At 35.9% G+C, this 18,386-nt stretch overlaps 1 protein-coding gene across 2 annotated transcripts; it reads right to left on the minus strand.

Moving 5' to 3' along the window:
• Nucleotides 1-527: 527 nt before the first annotated feature.
• Nucleotides 528-10,268, minus strand: LOC110868038 (coatomer subunit beta-1). Of its 2 annotated transcripts, none has more exons than XM_022117122.2 (6): nt 10,186-10,268; nt 3,956-6,006; nt 2,413-2,922; nt 2,236-2,321; nt 1,233-1,469; nt 528-976 (listed from the first exon to the last, which is right to left on the minus strand). In XM_022117122.2, the coding sequence occupies exons 2-5, from the start codon at nt 5,999-6,001 to the stop codon at nt 1,265-1,267; spliced, it is 2,847 nt and encodes a 948-aa protein (XP_021972814.1). In that variant the 5' UTR covers nt 6,002-6,006; nt 10,186-10,268; the 3' UTR covers nt 528-976; nt 1,233-1,264. The 2 variants fall into 2 exon arrangements, with proteins under 2 accessions (XP_021972814.1, XP_021972813.1); XM_022117121.2 differs by having other exon boundaries at nt 10,162-10,258.
• Between the last annotated feature and the right edge of the window lie 8,118 nt (nt 10,269-18,386).

Below are 18,386 nucleotides of genomic sequence, written 5' to 3' on the forward strand. Positions count from 1 at the left end.
TAGAATGTTACAAAGTGGTGATGAAGCTTAAAAACATATTAAATCAATTTAAACAATTTAAGAAATCATATAATTAGTTCAAACAAAAATGATAAATAACAGATAATAATCTTGAATTTTTACAAACATAATTATTTTTTTTTAAATAGTAAACAAATTAAAGGATCAGTACTATCATGTTTTGTGATATCATAACTTATAAAACATGATTAGTTTTTTTTTTTTTTCTTTTTTTTCCTTATCAAGACTTATTTCATGTGTTCATTCATTTGACCATTTTCTTCAATTTTGTTTTTATTTTTGTTGTCCAAGGAATCCTATAGTTGGCAGGCACTGATTTATCTTTATAGCTGGTTATAGCTGTGTGCGTTTGGATTGCATTCAAGGACCAATGGACCATTTTATTTATTCAATTATTGCATTTTTAGATTTTGAAGGCCTTAAAAAAAATTTTATAACAATATCACACGAGCAGGTCCAGTTCGGGAGTAGCTTTGAACCGGTTCAGTGTTGGACATTACCATGAGTTACTAAATAGTGTTACGACATGCTCAAACTTTGGTCATGTCGAAACAGTTAAAGCCAGACAGGACCCGGGGAATTTTTATTTATGTATTATCTAGTATCCGATACTTGTTTTTCATGTGTAATACACGAAAAGTACCACCAGTTCACCATACATATTCGAAAAGTGACCTGACAAAAAAAATTGGGTCCTTCACTGAAGCCATACCAAAGGGTGCTGAACCACCAGTTTGTATAGCACGATTTCGGTTTAGTCTTTCGTTATTGACCATATTTATAGTCGTCATTCCTGAGTTTGCTTTTGTAATATATCCGTTATAGTAAGCCACCAAGCCTTCAACAGAGGCCAACAAGTATCAACCTCTTATAAACAAAACTCGATATCTAAACTATCAAATTACTTTGCTGCAACGGTCTCTGCAAAATTCAAGTAAACCGGCTACTGCCAAACCTGAACCAAAAACTTTTACATGTAAAGAAATTGTATAATCCGTATCTCCACCCGAGGAAGTTTTTGACATCTTACGCTAAATGTAGAGGTGGCAAATTGGGCGTGTTGGTAATGGGCCGAAAAATTTTCAAGGTTGAAACGAGACACTTTTTAGTACAGGTCAACACGGGCCAGGCCACGTAGCCCCAGAAAACACATTTTTTTCTGTTTATTTAATATTTTCTTTAAAGTAACAAATATGAGTATTGAAACTTACCGGTTTGGGAAAGATGACGGTTGAATCATAGATCATGCACCACCCTTCTGCTTAAGAGTTATTTTGTCCCCCAAACTTAAAGCTATCCCTTGAGTTTTGCTTCTAATTCGGATATATCCACTTAGTTTACCATCTGCCTGCTTCTCAACACTCACATTTACCAAAGCGTCCTCTCCGAAAACGCTCTTCGCATACAAATTAGCAGCCAGAAATCCACAGTAACCTTCCAGCGCAGACCTGAAGCAAAAGCATTGCACTCGTATAAAATATATAAATAAATAAAAAATTGTCATTAAAATTAGTTTCAGGTCAAACCCGCGAACACACTTATCTATATGGGTCGGTTCACAGATTGGCCCATTTATTTTTTGCATATATGTTTTATGTCATAACATAATTCAACGTGTATTTTATGCCAAAAATTAATGGATACAAGAGAAATAAGTGTCTGGTTTGCAGTTTAAAGTTTAAACGTGATTATTTTACATACATTTGTATTTGTTGTTGTAAATATGTAAGCTTTAAAAATACTAATATGAAAAAAAAAATCAGTTTAAACGTGACTATTTTACACTCTTGTCAACCTGCGAAAACTCATGTCGTGTTCAGCAATTTTCGAGTTCAACCAGCCAACCCACGAACACCCATTTAACGTACACCCTTAACAGTAAACTCAAACAAAACAAATGTAGATACTATGTAGTTAATATTGGTGAGATATCGGTGATATATCGGTTATATCGGTCATATCGGTCCCTTAGTAAAATATCGGTGTCAAATATCGGTCAAAATATCGGTATCGACATTATCGGCGATATTGACCGATATTTGACCGATATAACCGATATATCACTGAATTATTGGTGTTAAATTGCTATATATATAAATTCTGCATTATATTAGAATTACCGATATCCCACCGAGATAACCTATATTTCAAATATCGGTCCTTTACCGATATCCGATATTTTACCGCATTAACTGCATAGTGTAGATAGCTTACGGTGGAGTTAGGCACTTCATGTTGGTTGATTTAATAATATGATCTAGGAATTCTTTCTCATCTTGAATTATAGTGTTGACAGCAACCTGAATAATCATAAAAGTGTATAGATAAAATAAAATAAATTAAATTAATAAATCAAGATATATTAAACAGGAAGTGATTAATATTTAATACCTTGTTTTCCCATTCAAATTCAGCCCACATACTTCTATAAGCTGCATCACCACAAACAGCAGGAGCGATGTAATCCATAATGTCGATATGGATATCATTCAGGACAACGACATTACGGTCAAACACTTTTGACGTCTCGTAAACAATGTTCCCAAATATGATCCCGGTTTCAGTTGACGAAACCTTAATGTTTGCTTTAATCTGTTTGCTTGATTCAGGGGCAAGAGTGTAATTCTGTGGACGCTCAACGAGTTTAAGGTCACCCATTGTTGATAACTCCAAACACAGATTTTGCAGGGTTTCTTTCGTTCGGTTGATGATTGTTACGTCAAGGATGATGTCATAATGATGAACGTTGACATATGCCTCAGCGTATACCGGGTCACTAAAACCGGTTAGTTGAACAATATGGTTCAGCTTGTTTTCACTATCCCCTTCTTTAATGAACTCGCCGGTAGCACGTTTTAGGTCGTCTTGAACCGCATCTTCTAACTCCAGCTGGCTCATGCCCTGGAAAGTTGACCAAGTCAAACAGCAAAGATTATAGTAATTTAGCATACTACATACAAGGTTAGAAACTTGTGTATTAGTATTAGACGGGTCAAATATCCCACATAAGTTACTAAGAATTTAATATATCATGTTGTTTTACCATTTTTAAGTTAGATATAGAAAACGAAAGGGTGACATAACAGAAGCGAGAAAAAATAACTTGGGCTCACAGAATTGTGAAACGAACCGAACAAACATGAACACTAACACAAACATATAAACGAACACATTTTTTTGTTCGTTAAGAAAATGGGCATGTTAGTGTTCGTTTATGTTCGTTCGCTTAAACCGAAACAAACAATTCATGAACATAAACAAACTTAAACGAACATAATTTAACAAACATAAAACAACACAAATAAACATAACTGAACAAACATAAACGAACAAAAATGAACATAATTGACCAAGCATAAACAAATACTGACGAACATAAATTCGTTTTATTATATAAATTAGTGACTAAATACGATAAGTTTCATTGGAAAACTCATTTTTATTATTAGAAAACCCAATTACTAATTAGTTATATTTGCGTAAGTAGTTAGAAAGCCCGTTTTATGTTTATATGTATAAAAATATAGCTACTTATGTATTTATTAAAATTTAAACGAACACAAACGAACAAACATAAACGAACATAAATGAATGAACAAAAAACAGACGTTCACGAACATAAATGAACGAATAAAACGTGTGTTCATGTGTGTTCATTTAATTAAATGAACAAAATTTGTTCATGTTCGTTCGTTTCTTAAAATAACGAACATAAACGAAGTTCCCGTCGAACACATTCACAAACAGTTCATGAACGTTCGGTTCATTTACAGGTCTAGGCGCAACCAGTTACTTACTTATTACGTATACATTGGTTAAACGGAGAGGCATTATGCAAATAACAAGTACACACTTAATGATCCAACTTATACAATATTAAAGAAAGCATACGCTTAATATACCCGCAACAAACGGAAAACAGCAAAAAACTTACCTTCCTGCTCTTCAAATGATAAAAGTCAATGAGATCATCAGGTTGCGCGTGTAAAACATGAGACTTGGCCTTTATTTCCTCGGCTTCACGCCACTGTTTCTCGACAAGCATTTGAACAAAACTTTCATGACAAGACCGCAGCCATATTTTCCTCACATGTTCATCGGGATTGCATAACAATCTTAAGCAAAGTACAATTCTGTCGTAAGAATCATTATCAATCGGGTGAGGAAGAAATGAAGATTGACCAAGTTGCAACATCGAGACCACGATTAGCAACACTTGAGTCGACGCTTTGTGCACTTCAACTCTCGACGTCTGAACGTCCATCAACCGCAACACAAGTCTCGTCAATGCACAAACCACAACCGCACCAAGAAAAAAGTCACCGGTTAACAGAAGAGATCTCAAGTTTCCTGAGTTCAACGTTGTTTGGACCGCAGTAGGTAGAGAAAAAGCGGTTTCCGAAGCTGCACTTTGTGTGGCGTAAGTTCCATCAGAAAGAATAGCAGGTCGTTTAGACGAAATAGTTATCGAGTTCACTTGTGGAGACCGTCTAGACGATTCGTTACATTCCCCTTCTTCCGAAGCCAAGTAAAACGGCAGGTCACCGAGACACTGTTTTATCGTCGTAATCCCGCTTTCCACTTCCGAACGCGAAAGACAATACTCACTGATGATCCAAAGAGCACACGAACACACTCTTGCGGATCGTATCTGGTAAAAGATATCCAACAGGCGTGTTACTATAGCAACCCTCAGCTTCGGGTTCGTTTCGATTATCTCCCTCACGAAAACAACTACATCCATCGCCGAAGCGACATTACTATCGCCCAAGAAATCCATCAACATATGTACAACTGTGCCCGCAACTTCCGGGAACTTGACCGCACACGAATGAATCGCTTGAATAAGCATTTGACGATACTCACCGTCTTTCTCAAACTCGCCGCTTTGAGTTTTCACCACTTCCTTTTTCAAAGTGAGAACGACCTCGTTAATGTTTTGAGGGGTGATTAAATCAAGAGCGATATCGAGTGTTTTACGCCTAATGTCATGGTTTGGGCTCGAGAGTGCCCGGAGCACGTCCATTATCATATTAACCATGATCTCGTTATGGGATGCTTTTAGTTCGTCTAAACGATCAAGCACGATAAGCTTCACATTGTTGTCGCTCTGACTGACGAGAAGCTGGCAATACGTACTGGCCGCGGCCCGGATGGCGGTGGGAGCGGAAGATAACGAAACCAGTGTTCCCGCGCATTCGAAGATAACAGTAGCGGAAGGTACGTTTAACAACGATATAATGATCTTTATGTACTTCCCTTTTTCTCGTGTGTTCGATCGACACACTTTGCGTATCAAATCCAACACGACCATTTGTAACGGTTCGCCCCATTCGAACACTTTATCCACATGGGTCAAAAGGTAATGAACCGCAAGATCTTGGGCGCATGTGTAAAGCATAAGAAACGCGTTTCTCTTTGCGGATTGATCAGCTTCTGTTGATAACACTTTTTCGATCAGTTCTGGTGCATCGACCAAAAGGTGATCCCCGTGTGGAAGCTTGTAGATCGCGTTCACCGCAAGTATGGCATTCCTCCTTACGAAAGGATTTCTATGCTCCAGATTGGCCAATATGGAAGGGATCAAAGGCTCGATAATCTCGGTTTCACATATACGGCAAAGAAACCGCAAAGTTACACCGCGAATGTACTCATTCGGGTGCTGGAGATTGTTTCGTAAGTTTTGGCAGATTAAAATCATTTCGGGTAAGACTTTTCCTTTGGAGTCCGTCTTTGCGATGATTTCAAGGTAAAGAAGGAGTAGTTTCTGAACCGTGTGATCCTCTGAAGGAAGGACGTAACGAACGATTGTGATGAAAAGCTGTGGTAGTGTTTCTCCGTTCAGTAAAAGCATAACGGCTTTTTTCATGGCGTCTATCTTTGCAGTATCGTCGTTTCCTTCAAGAGCCACCTTGATCTCATTGGCAAGTGCCGGTGTTCCTTTGTCGAAATGAATAAGAAGAGAGCATGATTTCTCCATATTATCTGTTGCAAATGACCGAATTTCTGTTAGTTCAGATCATAAGTAAAAGTTTCTACTTTTAGTTTTGTTATATTATTGGGAACATTAACTTATCTAACCCTGAAAACACAAGACATTCAGTAACCTTATTTCATTTTAACAAAAATAATAACTACAACTCAGATGGAATGATTCATTGTTAAACTGTAGATACCCAGTGCAGAATGACTAAAATTCCATCTGATACGCAATTTAATCAGACAACCGACACTGAAATTCATATACGGACCTATCCCAGTGTGGGAGCACAGAGCTCAAACATGGTCTATTAGTCCATAATATCAGTCACTTACACATGTCTTGTAGGCTAATTACATGGAAAATATTGGATCAATGATCTATCAACAAGGATTATAAGTAAGCCTGTAAACGAGCCAAGCCAGGTTCGGCCCAGGCTTGTGGCTCGCCACCGCTGCTCACTTATCTATTGATTTGAAAAATAGTAATTTTATATTTTTAATATACATATCATAGTTGTTAAAAGCCATCGCCTTTTGCGCCTAGGCCCAATTTCCTAGCTAGGCGAGGCAATTGCGCCCTAAGTCAAGGCAATTGCGCTTTAATTCTCCAGGCGATGGTTCATGCGCAAATTCTGGCAAAATTCCTAGATTCTTGTGAGTTTTCGGCCAAATTCTCTAAATTCTGGCAAGATTCTAGCTAGATTTCTACTTTTATCTAACGTAACTACTTTTCTACACTAATAAACTAGCATTTTATAACTGTTGGTACTAGATAGACGATTTTAAATGTTATTATAGAGCATTCACATCCAATCCACCATCTCTACCCCTACCTCTAAAATTTAAAAAAATCTTCTAAATATTCACTCCATCCTATCCCCTATTTCATTTTTCTAACCCTAAATTCTAAAAAGAATGTACAGTAACTTTTCATGTATGAAAAGCTACTGTAGTCCCCTCATCTTCAACCATCTCATCACTCCAGCCCATATCATCTCTTCTCCCGCCCTCGTTCTTTTCCTTTCCACCAGGTATGGTTTACAATTTCATCTCAGATTACGTGTCCTAATTCGAACTCTAACCCCAAATTCATTAGGGCTTTTGTTCAGAAGAATTACAAGGAACTGAAGAAAGCAAACCCCAGGTTGCCCATTCTCATCTGTGAGTGCAGCGGCACCGACCCTCAGTTTGGGCTAGATACGGTGCATGCGTCATTCCCCTTCGTCATTACAACATCAATCAGTAATTTATTTTATGTTTATATTTTCAAGTTTCAAACTGATATCATCTGTTTCATTTTTTTCACCTGATTTACTAGAAAGAGTTTCTATGATTACTCTACACCCACCCACACACTTAAAAGATATCCATATCCTCTAATGCCAGTTTGTTGATGATATAGTATCCTGTACCTACCTCATGATGTTTTGTGATCACATGACATACTGCAATAATAGAAACATAATCTTCATTTCTAATATTGGTTCAATTGTTGTTTGTTGGTATTTGTGAATTGGGTGTGCATCTGCTAGAATAGATATATGTTTGGATTGGATATAACTATGTAAGTATAACTTGGTGCTTGTAGTTTGCAAATGCATTCATGTTCTATGATTTGGACTTGTTAGCCTAGTTTATTAATGAACAACACATAGCGTAGCGTAGTTTATCACAATTCATTTTCTATGGTTTCGACTTTAGAGTTTATGGGTGAAGATAGTTTACTTTATAGTTTATACATTAACCAAGTAATTTGACTGAAGGTATGTACTATTGTAGCTTTGAGTATGGATTCACAAGACCAAGGTATGTACTACACCAACCTTCTTCATGGAAACTCTATTGTAAGCCTTGATGAGCGAACGATCAAGTATGTGAGAGCGATTACCAGTCCTTATCAAATCGATGGTCTTGTATTCAAAAGGCCACAATTGTAGCAGAGCTTCCATGGCTAGATTATGTGAGAGCGATTACCAGTAGGTTTGCTAATACTGGATTTGAAGATGCACCGGAAGAACTCAACATGCTATTACAGGTATCCCACTTATTCTACTATAAAATTAGCTGAAAATATATATTGGTTATGTAACGGGTCAAAACATGCAAGGCGAAATGTTTAGGTTGGGTTGGTTCAGACCTTGACCCATTTCCTATTCAGTTAAACCTTTAACCTATCTAAGATGTTGAGAAAAGAAAAAATATAACCCAAATTGACCCGCATGTAAACGAGTGAACTGCACGCTAAGTTTATTTAATTGTATATATTTAACCCGTTGACAATAAATCTTAACACGAGATCAACTTTTACATAATATGGTTGAAATTGTTGTCTTTTAAGACTTTTGAAAATGAATAAAAGGACAGGATTACTGGATTCGAATTGGTTATTTTAGACCCATTAGCCATCACTAGCTTAGAGTCGGCTATTTTGGCGCATCGACTATTTAACGGTTGCAAGTCGAAATTGTTTTAATACATACATCCCCAATTCAACCTGTTGAGTTTCTTACCAAAAAAATGCTCATTTGACCCATGACTCAACATGCCACTTTTACCACTTCTAGCAAGGATATATCATCATGATACACACATCTTATTATTTGAGTCTTCAATTCATAACTAGAGAATATTTTGATGTGAGTGAGGAATGCATCTTCATATACCTGGAATTTGTATTATTGTTTTTTTTATCAGGGATCTGAATGCTTTGACAAAGTTGCTCAAACAGGAATGAAGATTTGGGCTCCCACCAGTGATTAAATCGAAGCAACAATCAATACCAGTTAAGTTTTGTCTCCTCTTCTATCTTAGAAAAAATCAAACCTTATGCAGGTTCTAAAATTTTGTAATAGAGTATTATGTGATACCTTTTTCCTAAATATGATCGGATTGTAATGAACCGAACAAATGCCAATCGAACGCGTCACCACCAGGCGCAGCGCTCAGGGTTTCTCCACTAGTTTTCTTTAAAATTCAAACCGGACTCTTAAAAAGGATTATCCATTATTCTTATAAAAAAATGGCCAAATATTCCATATCTTAGTTTTTATGGTAATTTAAGATTTTTTAATGAAGCGATTTTGGATGTTTTCATACATCTGAATGTAATTCAGATGACTTTCAACACGCCTGACCGTGGTTCTTATTATTGTTTGATCCTTTTGCTTAATTCATTGGACCGTTTCAGATGAGTCAAAATAGTTGGTAGTTAAGATTGTAAATGAAAGAAAGAGAAAAAATTAATAAAAAAAGAATATAGAGATAAATATAAAGGATAGGATGTGGAGGGTTTTTTAAAATGGGAGGTTATTCTGAAAAGTAGTGATTTTTTGTTAAATTATACGGTTAAAGATAATGGAGTGGATGTGAATGCTAGCTTAAGTTTATTTTATTTGAATAACAGTATTAATTTTCTATTATATAAAAATATTTTAAGTTTATTTTGTGGTACGCTTTTTTTTTATCAGGCCCACGCTTTTTTTGCGTCTTGCGCCTAGGCCCCAGGCGAGGCCTATGCGCCTTGAGTGCGCCTAACGCCTTTAATAACTATGATACATATAATGCAGAATTTACAAACAAAAGAAATTAATAATTTATATATTAATAATTGCTTTTTAGATTAGACGAGCCAATGAGCCAGCTAAACGAGCCAAACGACCGAGCCAGCGAGCCAAACATACCTTGGCTCGGGCTCGACTTGTTTACAAACCTAGCCAGCTCGACTCGGCTCATTAACAAACAAGCCATTTTCGAGCCAGCTTTTTCCGAGCTAGCCGCCAGAGTTATAATCTTATTATAATCAGGTTGCATTGCAAAAAAAAATAATGATAATAAAAATTAAATAAAATAAAATGTAGATACAACTAAGCTTATATTGATCAGGTGATCCCATAGATGATATAGTATAACAGGCAATGTGTAATTAGTCGATCTGGCTGCCCTAAAACCTATGAATGCTCTAAGATTATCGTTAACGACGATTGAAATTAACCAATCTATACGCGTACGTCTATGTTAGCAGATTCAAATCGCGAAAACCTAACATACGAAATTCATACGTAAATCGCAATAATAAGAAACATATACAAAATGTAATGCAGTTGATTGACGAAAAAATGTTATGATTATGTATAATTTCTATAAGTGTGTGAAGATTACAAGTCATTGTGATTGTCTGTTCACCTGATAGCGATGTTGATGAGGCTTGAGCTAGCAAAGTTCCGTGCGGATCGAGAGAGGAAGTAAGGTGGTTCTGAGATTTGGGTGGGTAGTTTCAAAACATTTTATTTCGAGTTAAATGTCATATTTTATTATTTCCGTTTAGTCCAAAGGTTTCATTTTTTGTCATTGTGTCCAAAAAGATTTTACCGTTGCCATTTTAGTCTATCGTGTTAACTTCATCCATTTTTTCTGTTAACAAGAAGGGCAATTCGGTCATTTTATATGTAATTCTGTTAACTAGAAGAGCAATTCGCCATACAAAATGACCGAATTGCCCTTCTTGTTAACAAAAAAATGGATGAAGTTAACTCAGTGGACTAAAATGGCAACAATGAAACCTTTTTTGATCCACAGATGATTATATGAGAAAAGTTTCAATAAACGATACACCAATGTAAATGATAGGTGAATCTTTGTTGAACCATTAACTTTACAAGACATAATAAACCATCCACGTTAGCAAATTGGGCATTCTTTCTCACATGATCAATGTAGGGTGCGAGTGGAATCGGAAGTCTTCTTTTATCGGTTTCATTGAAATTATATGGATACATCTCGGCTAGTCTTAGTATTTTTTAAATGTCAAACCCACCAAAATTATCACATGAACTCAAATAACTCATACAAACACGTAAGTCCAGTGTTGCCTCGTTAAAAAGTTTTCCAAACTCTTGTATTTACATATCTAGAACTACATTGAAGCAATCATACTCATAATAGTTTTGATTTGTGATGTTTGTTTATCTTCTTGGCCACTTTGATATTTTTCACTTCAAGTTCATACTTGTGACAAAAAGAGTTAACCTTCTACAAGAACTCATTAAGACCTTCCAACCTAAACATTCCAAGTTAGTTTTGGTGTGTAATGTCTATAATATGCTCCATCAAGTGTGTGTAAAATGCCTAGTCATATGTTTTCATATCCTGTTCAAGTCTGTCCGCTTCTTTGGCACAAGGAAGATTCAAACATGTTTCTTCAACCCACTGAAGAAATTCCATAATGTTTGGATATAAAGTAAGCAAACGAGAAAGCGTTTTGTAGTGGAAATTCCAATGTGTATCTTCAGGCCTTGAAAGTGACATTTCTTGATTCAACCCACTTCTGGTACAATGGATTTTTTCCAAGTTACTTCTTTGACTTTCACGAAGCATGTCTTGTCGTTCGTCTCCTTGACATAAATAAGGACAATAAACCGCTCCTTAACAATCCGAAACTTATTCACAAATTGAATAACAATGACCATTTGCTTTTTAGATACGTCACATGATTCATCAAGCAATAAAGAAAAACATCACCATCAAGATCTTCAAAAACTTGATTATGTATCTATTGAGCATAACAATGTTTAATGTAATGTCTTGTTGAATTTTAGAACTTGTTATTTGGTTATTTCAAGGTGCATTCCCTAAGATAACCTTAAAAAGGTCTTCGTTTCTTCACCCATTAGTTCTAAGGGGGTGTTTGGCTAAGCTTATTTAACTCAAAAAGGACTTTTTGTTAAAAGAACTTATTGACTTATTACTTTCTGAAAAGAAGTTTTTAAAAAAAATGTTTGGATTAGCTTATGTGGTGGGAAAAGTCAATAAGTCAATAAGTTGTTTTTTAAAAAGTGTTTGCCTTAGCTTATTCATGTAAAATGACTAAAAGGGACAATGTTATAAGGAGCTTCAAAAAGGCACAATGTTCTGACTTAGGACATTTTTGTAATTTTTTATGAAAAGTTCTAAGGAGCTTCAAAAAACCACAATGTTCTAACTTTTCAAAACTGACATTTCCTCTCTATACAAGAAGTCATTTTAAAAAGTCCTTTTGAGTTTGCTAAACACTTTTTCTCCTTATTAACTTTTTTATAAAAGTCAATAAGTTAGAAGGAGGTGTGGAAAAGCTTAGCCAAACACCCCCTTAAAAGCGCTGACGTGGTGCGGTGTGTATATATTTTTAAGATATATTTTAGCTCTTTTTACTCACAAATTCAAGTTTTAAATTTATAAAACATGATATAATACTATCACTCTACACACACGTTAGGGCAAGTGCACCCATCGCGGACGTAGTATAGTGATGGCAAGATACCGAGGTCGTCCAAGGACACAAGAGCTTTTAATACCGGCTTATCGTTAACGTCTAATCTAACCAAATTTTGATGAAACGGGTTTTAAAATTATATAAAGATAAACTAAAAAGCAAAAATAAAATATAAGAAAAACAGACAGACAAGAAGGAATCACTTGGTTCCAACTCCTTTTTTATGTATCCTTTAATGATTTCCGCACTTTGGGCATTTTAAGAGATTATCTTTAAGTTATAGTTGTAGGCCCCCTTCCAGGAAGCGTTACCCTCAACCTATTGGTCTGAGTCAGCAAGGATACAGTCCCGCAAGGTCGGGTTATTGAAAGATAATTAAGTAAGTTATTAATGCGAAAAGTGTCACACCCCAACCGATGGCGGAAACATCGGGGCGTGGCACTGAGCGAAACAGATTGTTCACGAGAATCCATAACAACTATTCATGTCATTATATTTGACGTTAATGTCCCATACCATCAACATATAAAGCAAAACAGTCATTACAAATATTAGTCTCATAAACAAAACATTGTTCCGACAACTTAGATTTTCTTATTTGGTGGGTTTCTAGACCTCCTACTAGATTCGTCACAGCAAACATAGCATCCTAAACCTGTCACATACGTTAAAATAAAGTCAATACATAAAATGTAAAGGTGAGTACACAAGTTTGAGTAGCATATAGTATAGCGAAAGCGTTTACGCATAACCAACATGTAACACGTAGCAATGTGAATCAAGTAAGCTATCGGCAATGACATAAGCAACCGACATGACTACGAGTGTAGAATGCACAACACATTATCACCACTGTGACCATGTGAAGTAATACCCTTAACAACCCTTGTCCACAACAGGTGCTGGGTCCAAACTATAGTACTATCGTTGCTAAGGTGTCAGGCAACAATCACTGTGTAAACATAACATACAAGCATTCATCGAGTCACGTATAACATGCGAGAACGGTTAGCGTTTAAAAGTGTTTGCGTTGTGTGTAGATGTGTTTTTGATATAGAGAACGTATGTAACACCCAAATGTGCATTAAGCAAAAAAGGGTTCAAGTATACTCACAGTATGTGTTTAATAGATAAACACAGCCTTGTATTGGATTGAAGGGAGCGTGTTGGAGTTAGCCTGAGCATAAGACACTAGCGTAAGCGTTGAACAGCGTGTAAACAGTGCGTTGGGTGAGATAAGCGTCGAATGGTGAGTCGGACGGATGAGAACCCATTCGATCGGATGGTCATTCGAATGAGTTGTGCAGTGCTTGTAAATTGTTTAGAAACTTTTGAAGTTTTCGTTGTAGTATAATAATAAGTCATCCAGTCGGATGGTCATCCGGACGGATGGCCATTCGATCAGATGGCTATTCGATCGAGAAACTTGAAGTTTGGTCAAATTGTATAAGTGTGGAAAGTTATAAAGGACAAGTCACCTGGTCGAATAGTCATTCGATCGGATGGTCATCCGATCAGATGGCTATTCGATTGGGCAACCTGATGTTTTGAAAACCTTGTAAAATTTTCTAAGTTAAAAAGTTTTGAAGTTTAACGGAGACGGCATGTCGACGTGTCAAACAACGGAAACCGTACCAAGTCTAGCTCAGCCGATCGGATGGGAATCACACCCCATTCGATCAGACTCAACTGTTCTTGATGGAGTTTCATGTTCGAACCACGAATCGGTCGTCTCTCCGGTGGAAATCCGTTTTCAGACCGACTCTCAGCTATTGAGTTAGTAAAGAGCCTGAATGAGCCTAGATTCCATCGGTTTTGAGTAGAAAAGTGAAGAAAATTGAAGAAAAGTTTGAAATCAGTAGAAAATGTTTGGAGTTTGTTGAGATTTGTGTTAAAATAGTGTAGAAATCCTTTAGATCTGAACCATTCTTGATGAGATGACGTCACACATCCGTTTGCACAAGCAACCGAGATGATGTCACCTTCAAGGGGTCCAAATCAGGTGATTTCATGGTGAAAATCAATGATTTTGATGGAGAAGATGATGGAGAATTGTGTAGTGATGATGGAAGTACAAGATTTAGGGTGAAATACTTACGAAATAGCTTGGAATCGAGAGAAAAGTGCTTGAAAACGAGCTGGGGGCAAGTTGGTCGGATAGAGCTGTCACATCAGTGAACAGTGATGTGACAGGCGAGTATTTATAGTGTGAAAGGGTGAGTAAGGCGGTGGAAGCGAGGGTCGGACGGCCAGTCGATCGGATGGCCATCCGATCGGAGGGTCATCCGGACGGATGTCCATTCGACCGAGTGGTCATTCGATCTGCCGAGTTGTGCAAGTTAGTTTTCCGACTTTCGTTCCGTGCGTTAAGCATTGCGTTGCGTTTAAGCGAGTTGCGAGTAAGTGTTGCGATGAGGTAACCACATAACAATAAACAAGTAATCCCCCAAGTACACGTAAAATGCATAAAAGTAAATCTGCGTTTCGAGTTGCGATGAGATTGCGATGCGGTAGCGTTTAGTATAATCATGTGATGCGATATGTGATAGAATGCATTTAAATAGTATGCGTTGTAATAGCGTTAAATGCGATAACTACGTTTTGAACAAGCATTGTGAATGCGTTGTAAAACATAGTTTTAAAACGTAGCGAAAACCCTTAGCGATAATCGAAATCTCGAGAGTACAAGATAATTAAGCAATAAATGTCAGATCTAAGTAATGACCCGAAAAGTCGGGTTGTTACAAAAAGTGTTAGGCCCCTTCCAGGTAGCGTTACCCTCAACCCTCTAGTCTGAGTCAGCAGGGATAAAGTCCTCACAGGGTTGGTTTAAAGTTTTAATAGTAGTTTATATATAAGGGATTAAAGCGGTTTCCTACTTTCTTCTGGGGTGAACAGTACCGCCCAAAACGTGAAGTAGTACTAAGCTTGAACCAGGTTCTCGCAGGATCTATACAATGAACGAGACATAGAATTACCCAACCACCCTTCTAACCCCCTTCCAAGTAATTAACGCGCTTTATATAGACCGTAAAGACACAAATATGTGAATCAACAACATATAACAACATATGAAGAATGGTTAGATAAATTCGTCTTCAATATAAAAAACTAGTTATTAAAGCCATTAATACATACCCAATTAAAAAAAGAGCCAAAGATTGGAAATCAAAAAGTAATACATAAAAGATTTGTCTTCACCAAGTGATGTAAGAGTTTAGCCAAGAATGGCCTGTGTTTGAAAAGAACTCTTACGATCGATCTTGGATCCCAAGACTACTACTGTCACACCCCAACCGATGGCGGAAACATCGGGGCGTGGCACTGAGCAAAATAGATTGTTCACGAGAATCCATAACAACTATTCATGTCATTATATTTAACGTTAATGTCCCATACCATCAACATATAAAGCAAAAAAGTCATTACAAATATTAGTCTCATAAACAAAACATTGTTCTGACAACTCAGATTTTCTTATTTGGTGGGTTTCTAGACCTCCTACTTGATTCGTCACAACAAACATAGCATCCTAAACACTTGTCACATACATTAAAATAAAGTCAATACATAAAATGTAAAGGTGAGTACACAAGTTTGAATAGCATATAGTAGCGAAAGCGTTTACGCATAACCAACATGTAACACATAGAAATGTGAATCAAGTAAGCTATCGACAATTACATATGCAACCGACATGACTGCGAGTGTAGAATGCGCAACACATTATCATCACTGTGACCATGTGAAGTAATACCCTTAACAACCCATGTCCACGGCAGGTGCTGAGTCCAAATTATAGTACTATCGTTGCTAAGGTGTCAGGCAACAATCACTGTGTAAACTGTAACGTTTCCATTTTTATCATGTAAGAGTTATAGTGTTATAGTAACTAGTTTTATTTTTTAATATAATTATTCGACCTAGATAGTTTTAAAACTATTTTATATATATAGTTGGTTGGAATATTATACTAATTAATTGGCTTGTATATGGGTGACCTTTCTATTAAAATAAAAGTGTACAAAAGCTTATATTATTAGACAGGTAGATTACGGGTAAGTTGACTGTTAGAAATATAAAGTACCTAGACGGGACTAGGAACCGTTTAATAATTAAATTATAAAAATACAATATATTTGAACCTACTCTGTTTTTAATGAAGCTTGGTTCAAAATGTAGATACAAATATTCTCGTTCTAATGACATATTCATTGTTTTATAAAACGTCATATTTTAGGAGTTATACGCGCCAAATAGGTGAAGCAATTGAATTACTTATAATATATAAATAATAAAATAATATAAAAGTTTAAAACTCACTTTCAAAAGATTAAAGTACATGTGTTTGTGCAGAAAGATAAGAATAAGACTTTAATGTTTCATAATACGTGTAACCAAATGTATTGAGGCTTGGCCTCCAAGTGTCTAGAAGTTAGTATAAATAAGAATAGACTTCAACTTTGTTTGCTGCTATCTCATTTCTGTCGCCCCCTATATCTCTCTCTTAATTCCTAAATATTTTTACCTCATATTATTAATAAGAAAGCCTTGCTCCGTTTTAAGTGTTTTAACTCTCGATCACTGATACCCTTTCCGATTGATCTGGAGCCCCATACCGCATGTCAACGCTCTGCCCGACTAAGTTCGTTGGGGGTTCTATCTCGTGACATAGGGATAAGGTTGAATTAGGGTTACTATACTTAACACGAGTGAATATATATATATATATATACATATATATATATATAATAGCTCAGAAGTTATACCTAAGATTCTACCAGGGGGCTTTCTAGTTGAACCCTAAAGTTACAAAGTGAGTCCATTCTCTTTTCTCACAGTTTTATCACCTTTTTGTGATACAATTATATTTAAAAATGCTTTACAAAATCCTAAATGTTTACCGGTTATACTTACAGTGATTAAATTTTTATATTCTGAAATAACTGCCGGTATGCGAGGTTTTATACATTACTTGACCCTCGTTACTATTGGCCAAAAAGTTAGCCAATAGGAACATGACCACAATCACAGGGGGGATTTGTGCCCCAGTGGCCATAGCCTATAACTAATATTATTTTCACATTAAATCATTAATAAATTTAATGTATGATTGAAATAAATTTAAATGGTTTGTACTAATTCCATAGTTATAAACCATGTGAGTATATTTGTATTAAAATGACACTCTATATATATAATATTTTAACGAATAAGTGTTTTAGGTTAATGAATATATTATATTATATTTGTTAAAGTAGATGCTTTGTTTTAAAATAAGAGTTCAGATATAAATAAGAGTTCAGATATGGTACGAAAAGTATATACCTTTTCTGTGGTGATGTTATCTATATATATTAAATTATACATTAAATATATGAAATTTAATGTTATCTATAATTTATACTTGTTATTATATGAAATTTATTATTTATGTATCATTATACCAACTTTTAAAATAAATATCTATATATAAGTATCCGTAGGAATTTTAAAACATACTTAGACTGAAATTTGGTATACCTTATTTGAAAAGTGTCACTAGTTGAGAGAATGATCAATAGTGATATGACCAGAAATATGACCAGAGTCACTAGTTGAGAGAATGATCAACAGTGTTATGACCAGAGACACTAGTTGAGAGAATGATCAACAGTGTTATAACCAAAGTCACTAGTTGAGAGAACGGTCAACAGTGATACGACCACCGGCACTAGTTGAGTGAATGATCAACAGTGTTATGACCACAGTCACTAGTTGAAAGAATGATCAACAGTGATTTGACCACCGTCACGGGAACCGCCTAGTGACAGATACTTTGAATAATAGTAAAATATAATTACTTGATAAATTCACTATTGGACAAAAGAGAGCCAATGAGTGATATAACCACTGTCACATCAGAACTGCCACTATGTAACACATAGTGATTGAGTTGGGTAAATATAAACAAATATAAAAACCTTTTATGCTGTAAAGTATAACAATATATTTTTATAAAAATGGAATGAACTCGCCAGTATTTATTACTGATAAAATGTTTTCAAAACACGTTTCAGGTAACTTGATGTAAGAATAGTAGAAGCCAGCTATGGAGCACTGAAGGCTTAAATAAAGTGGCTATAATTAAAGAAGA

Source organism: Helianthus annuus, chromosome 7, assembly GCF_002127325.2.
Source record: "Helianthus annuus cultivar XRQ/B chromosome 7, HanXRQr2.0-SUNRISE, whole genome shotgun sequence".
In the NCBI taxonomy this organism is placed as follows: domain Eukaryota; kingdom Viridiplantae; phylum Streptophyta; class Magnoliopsida; order Asterales; family Asteraceae; genus Helianthus; species Helianthus annuus.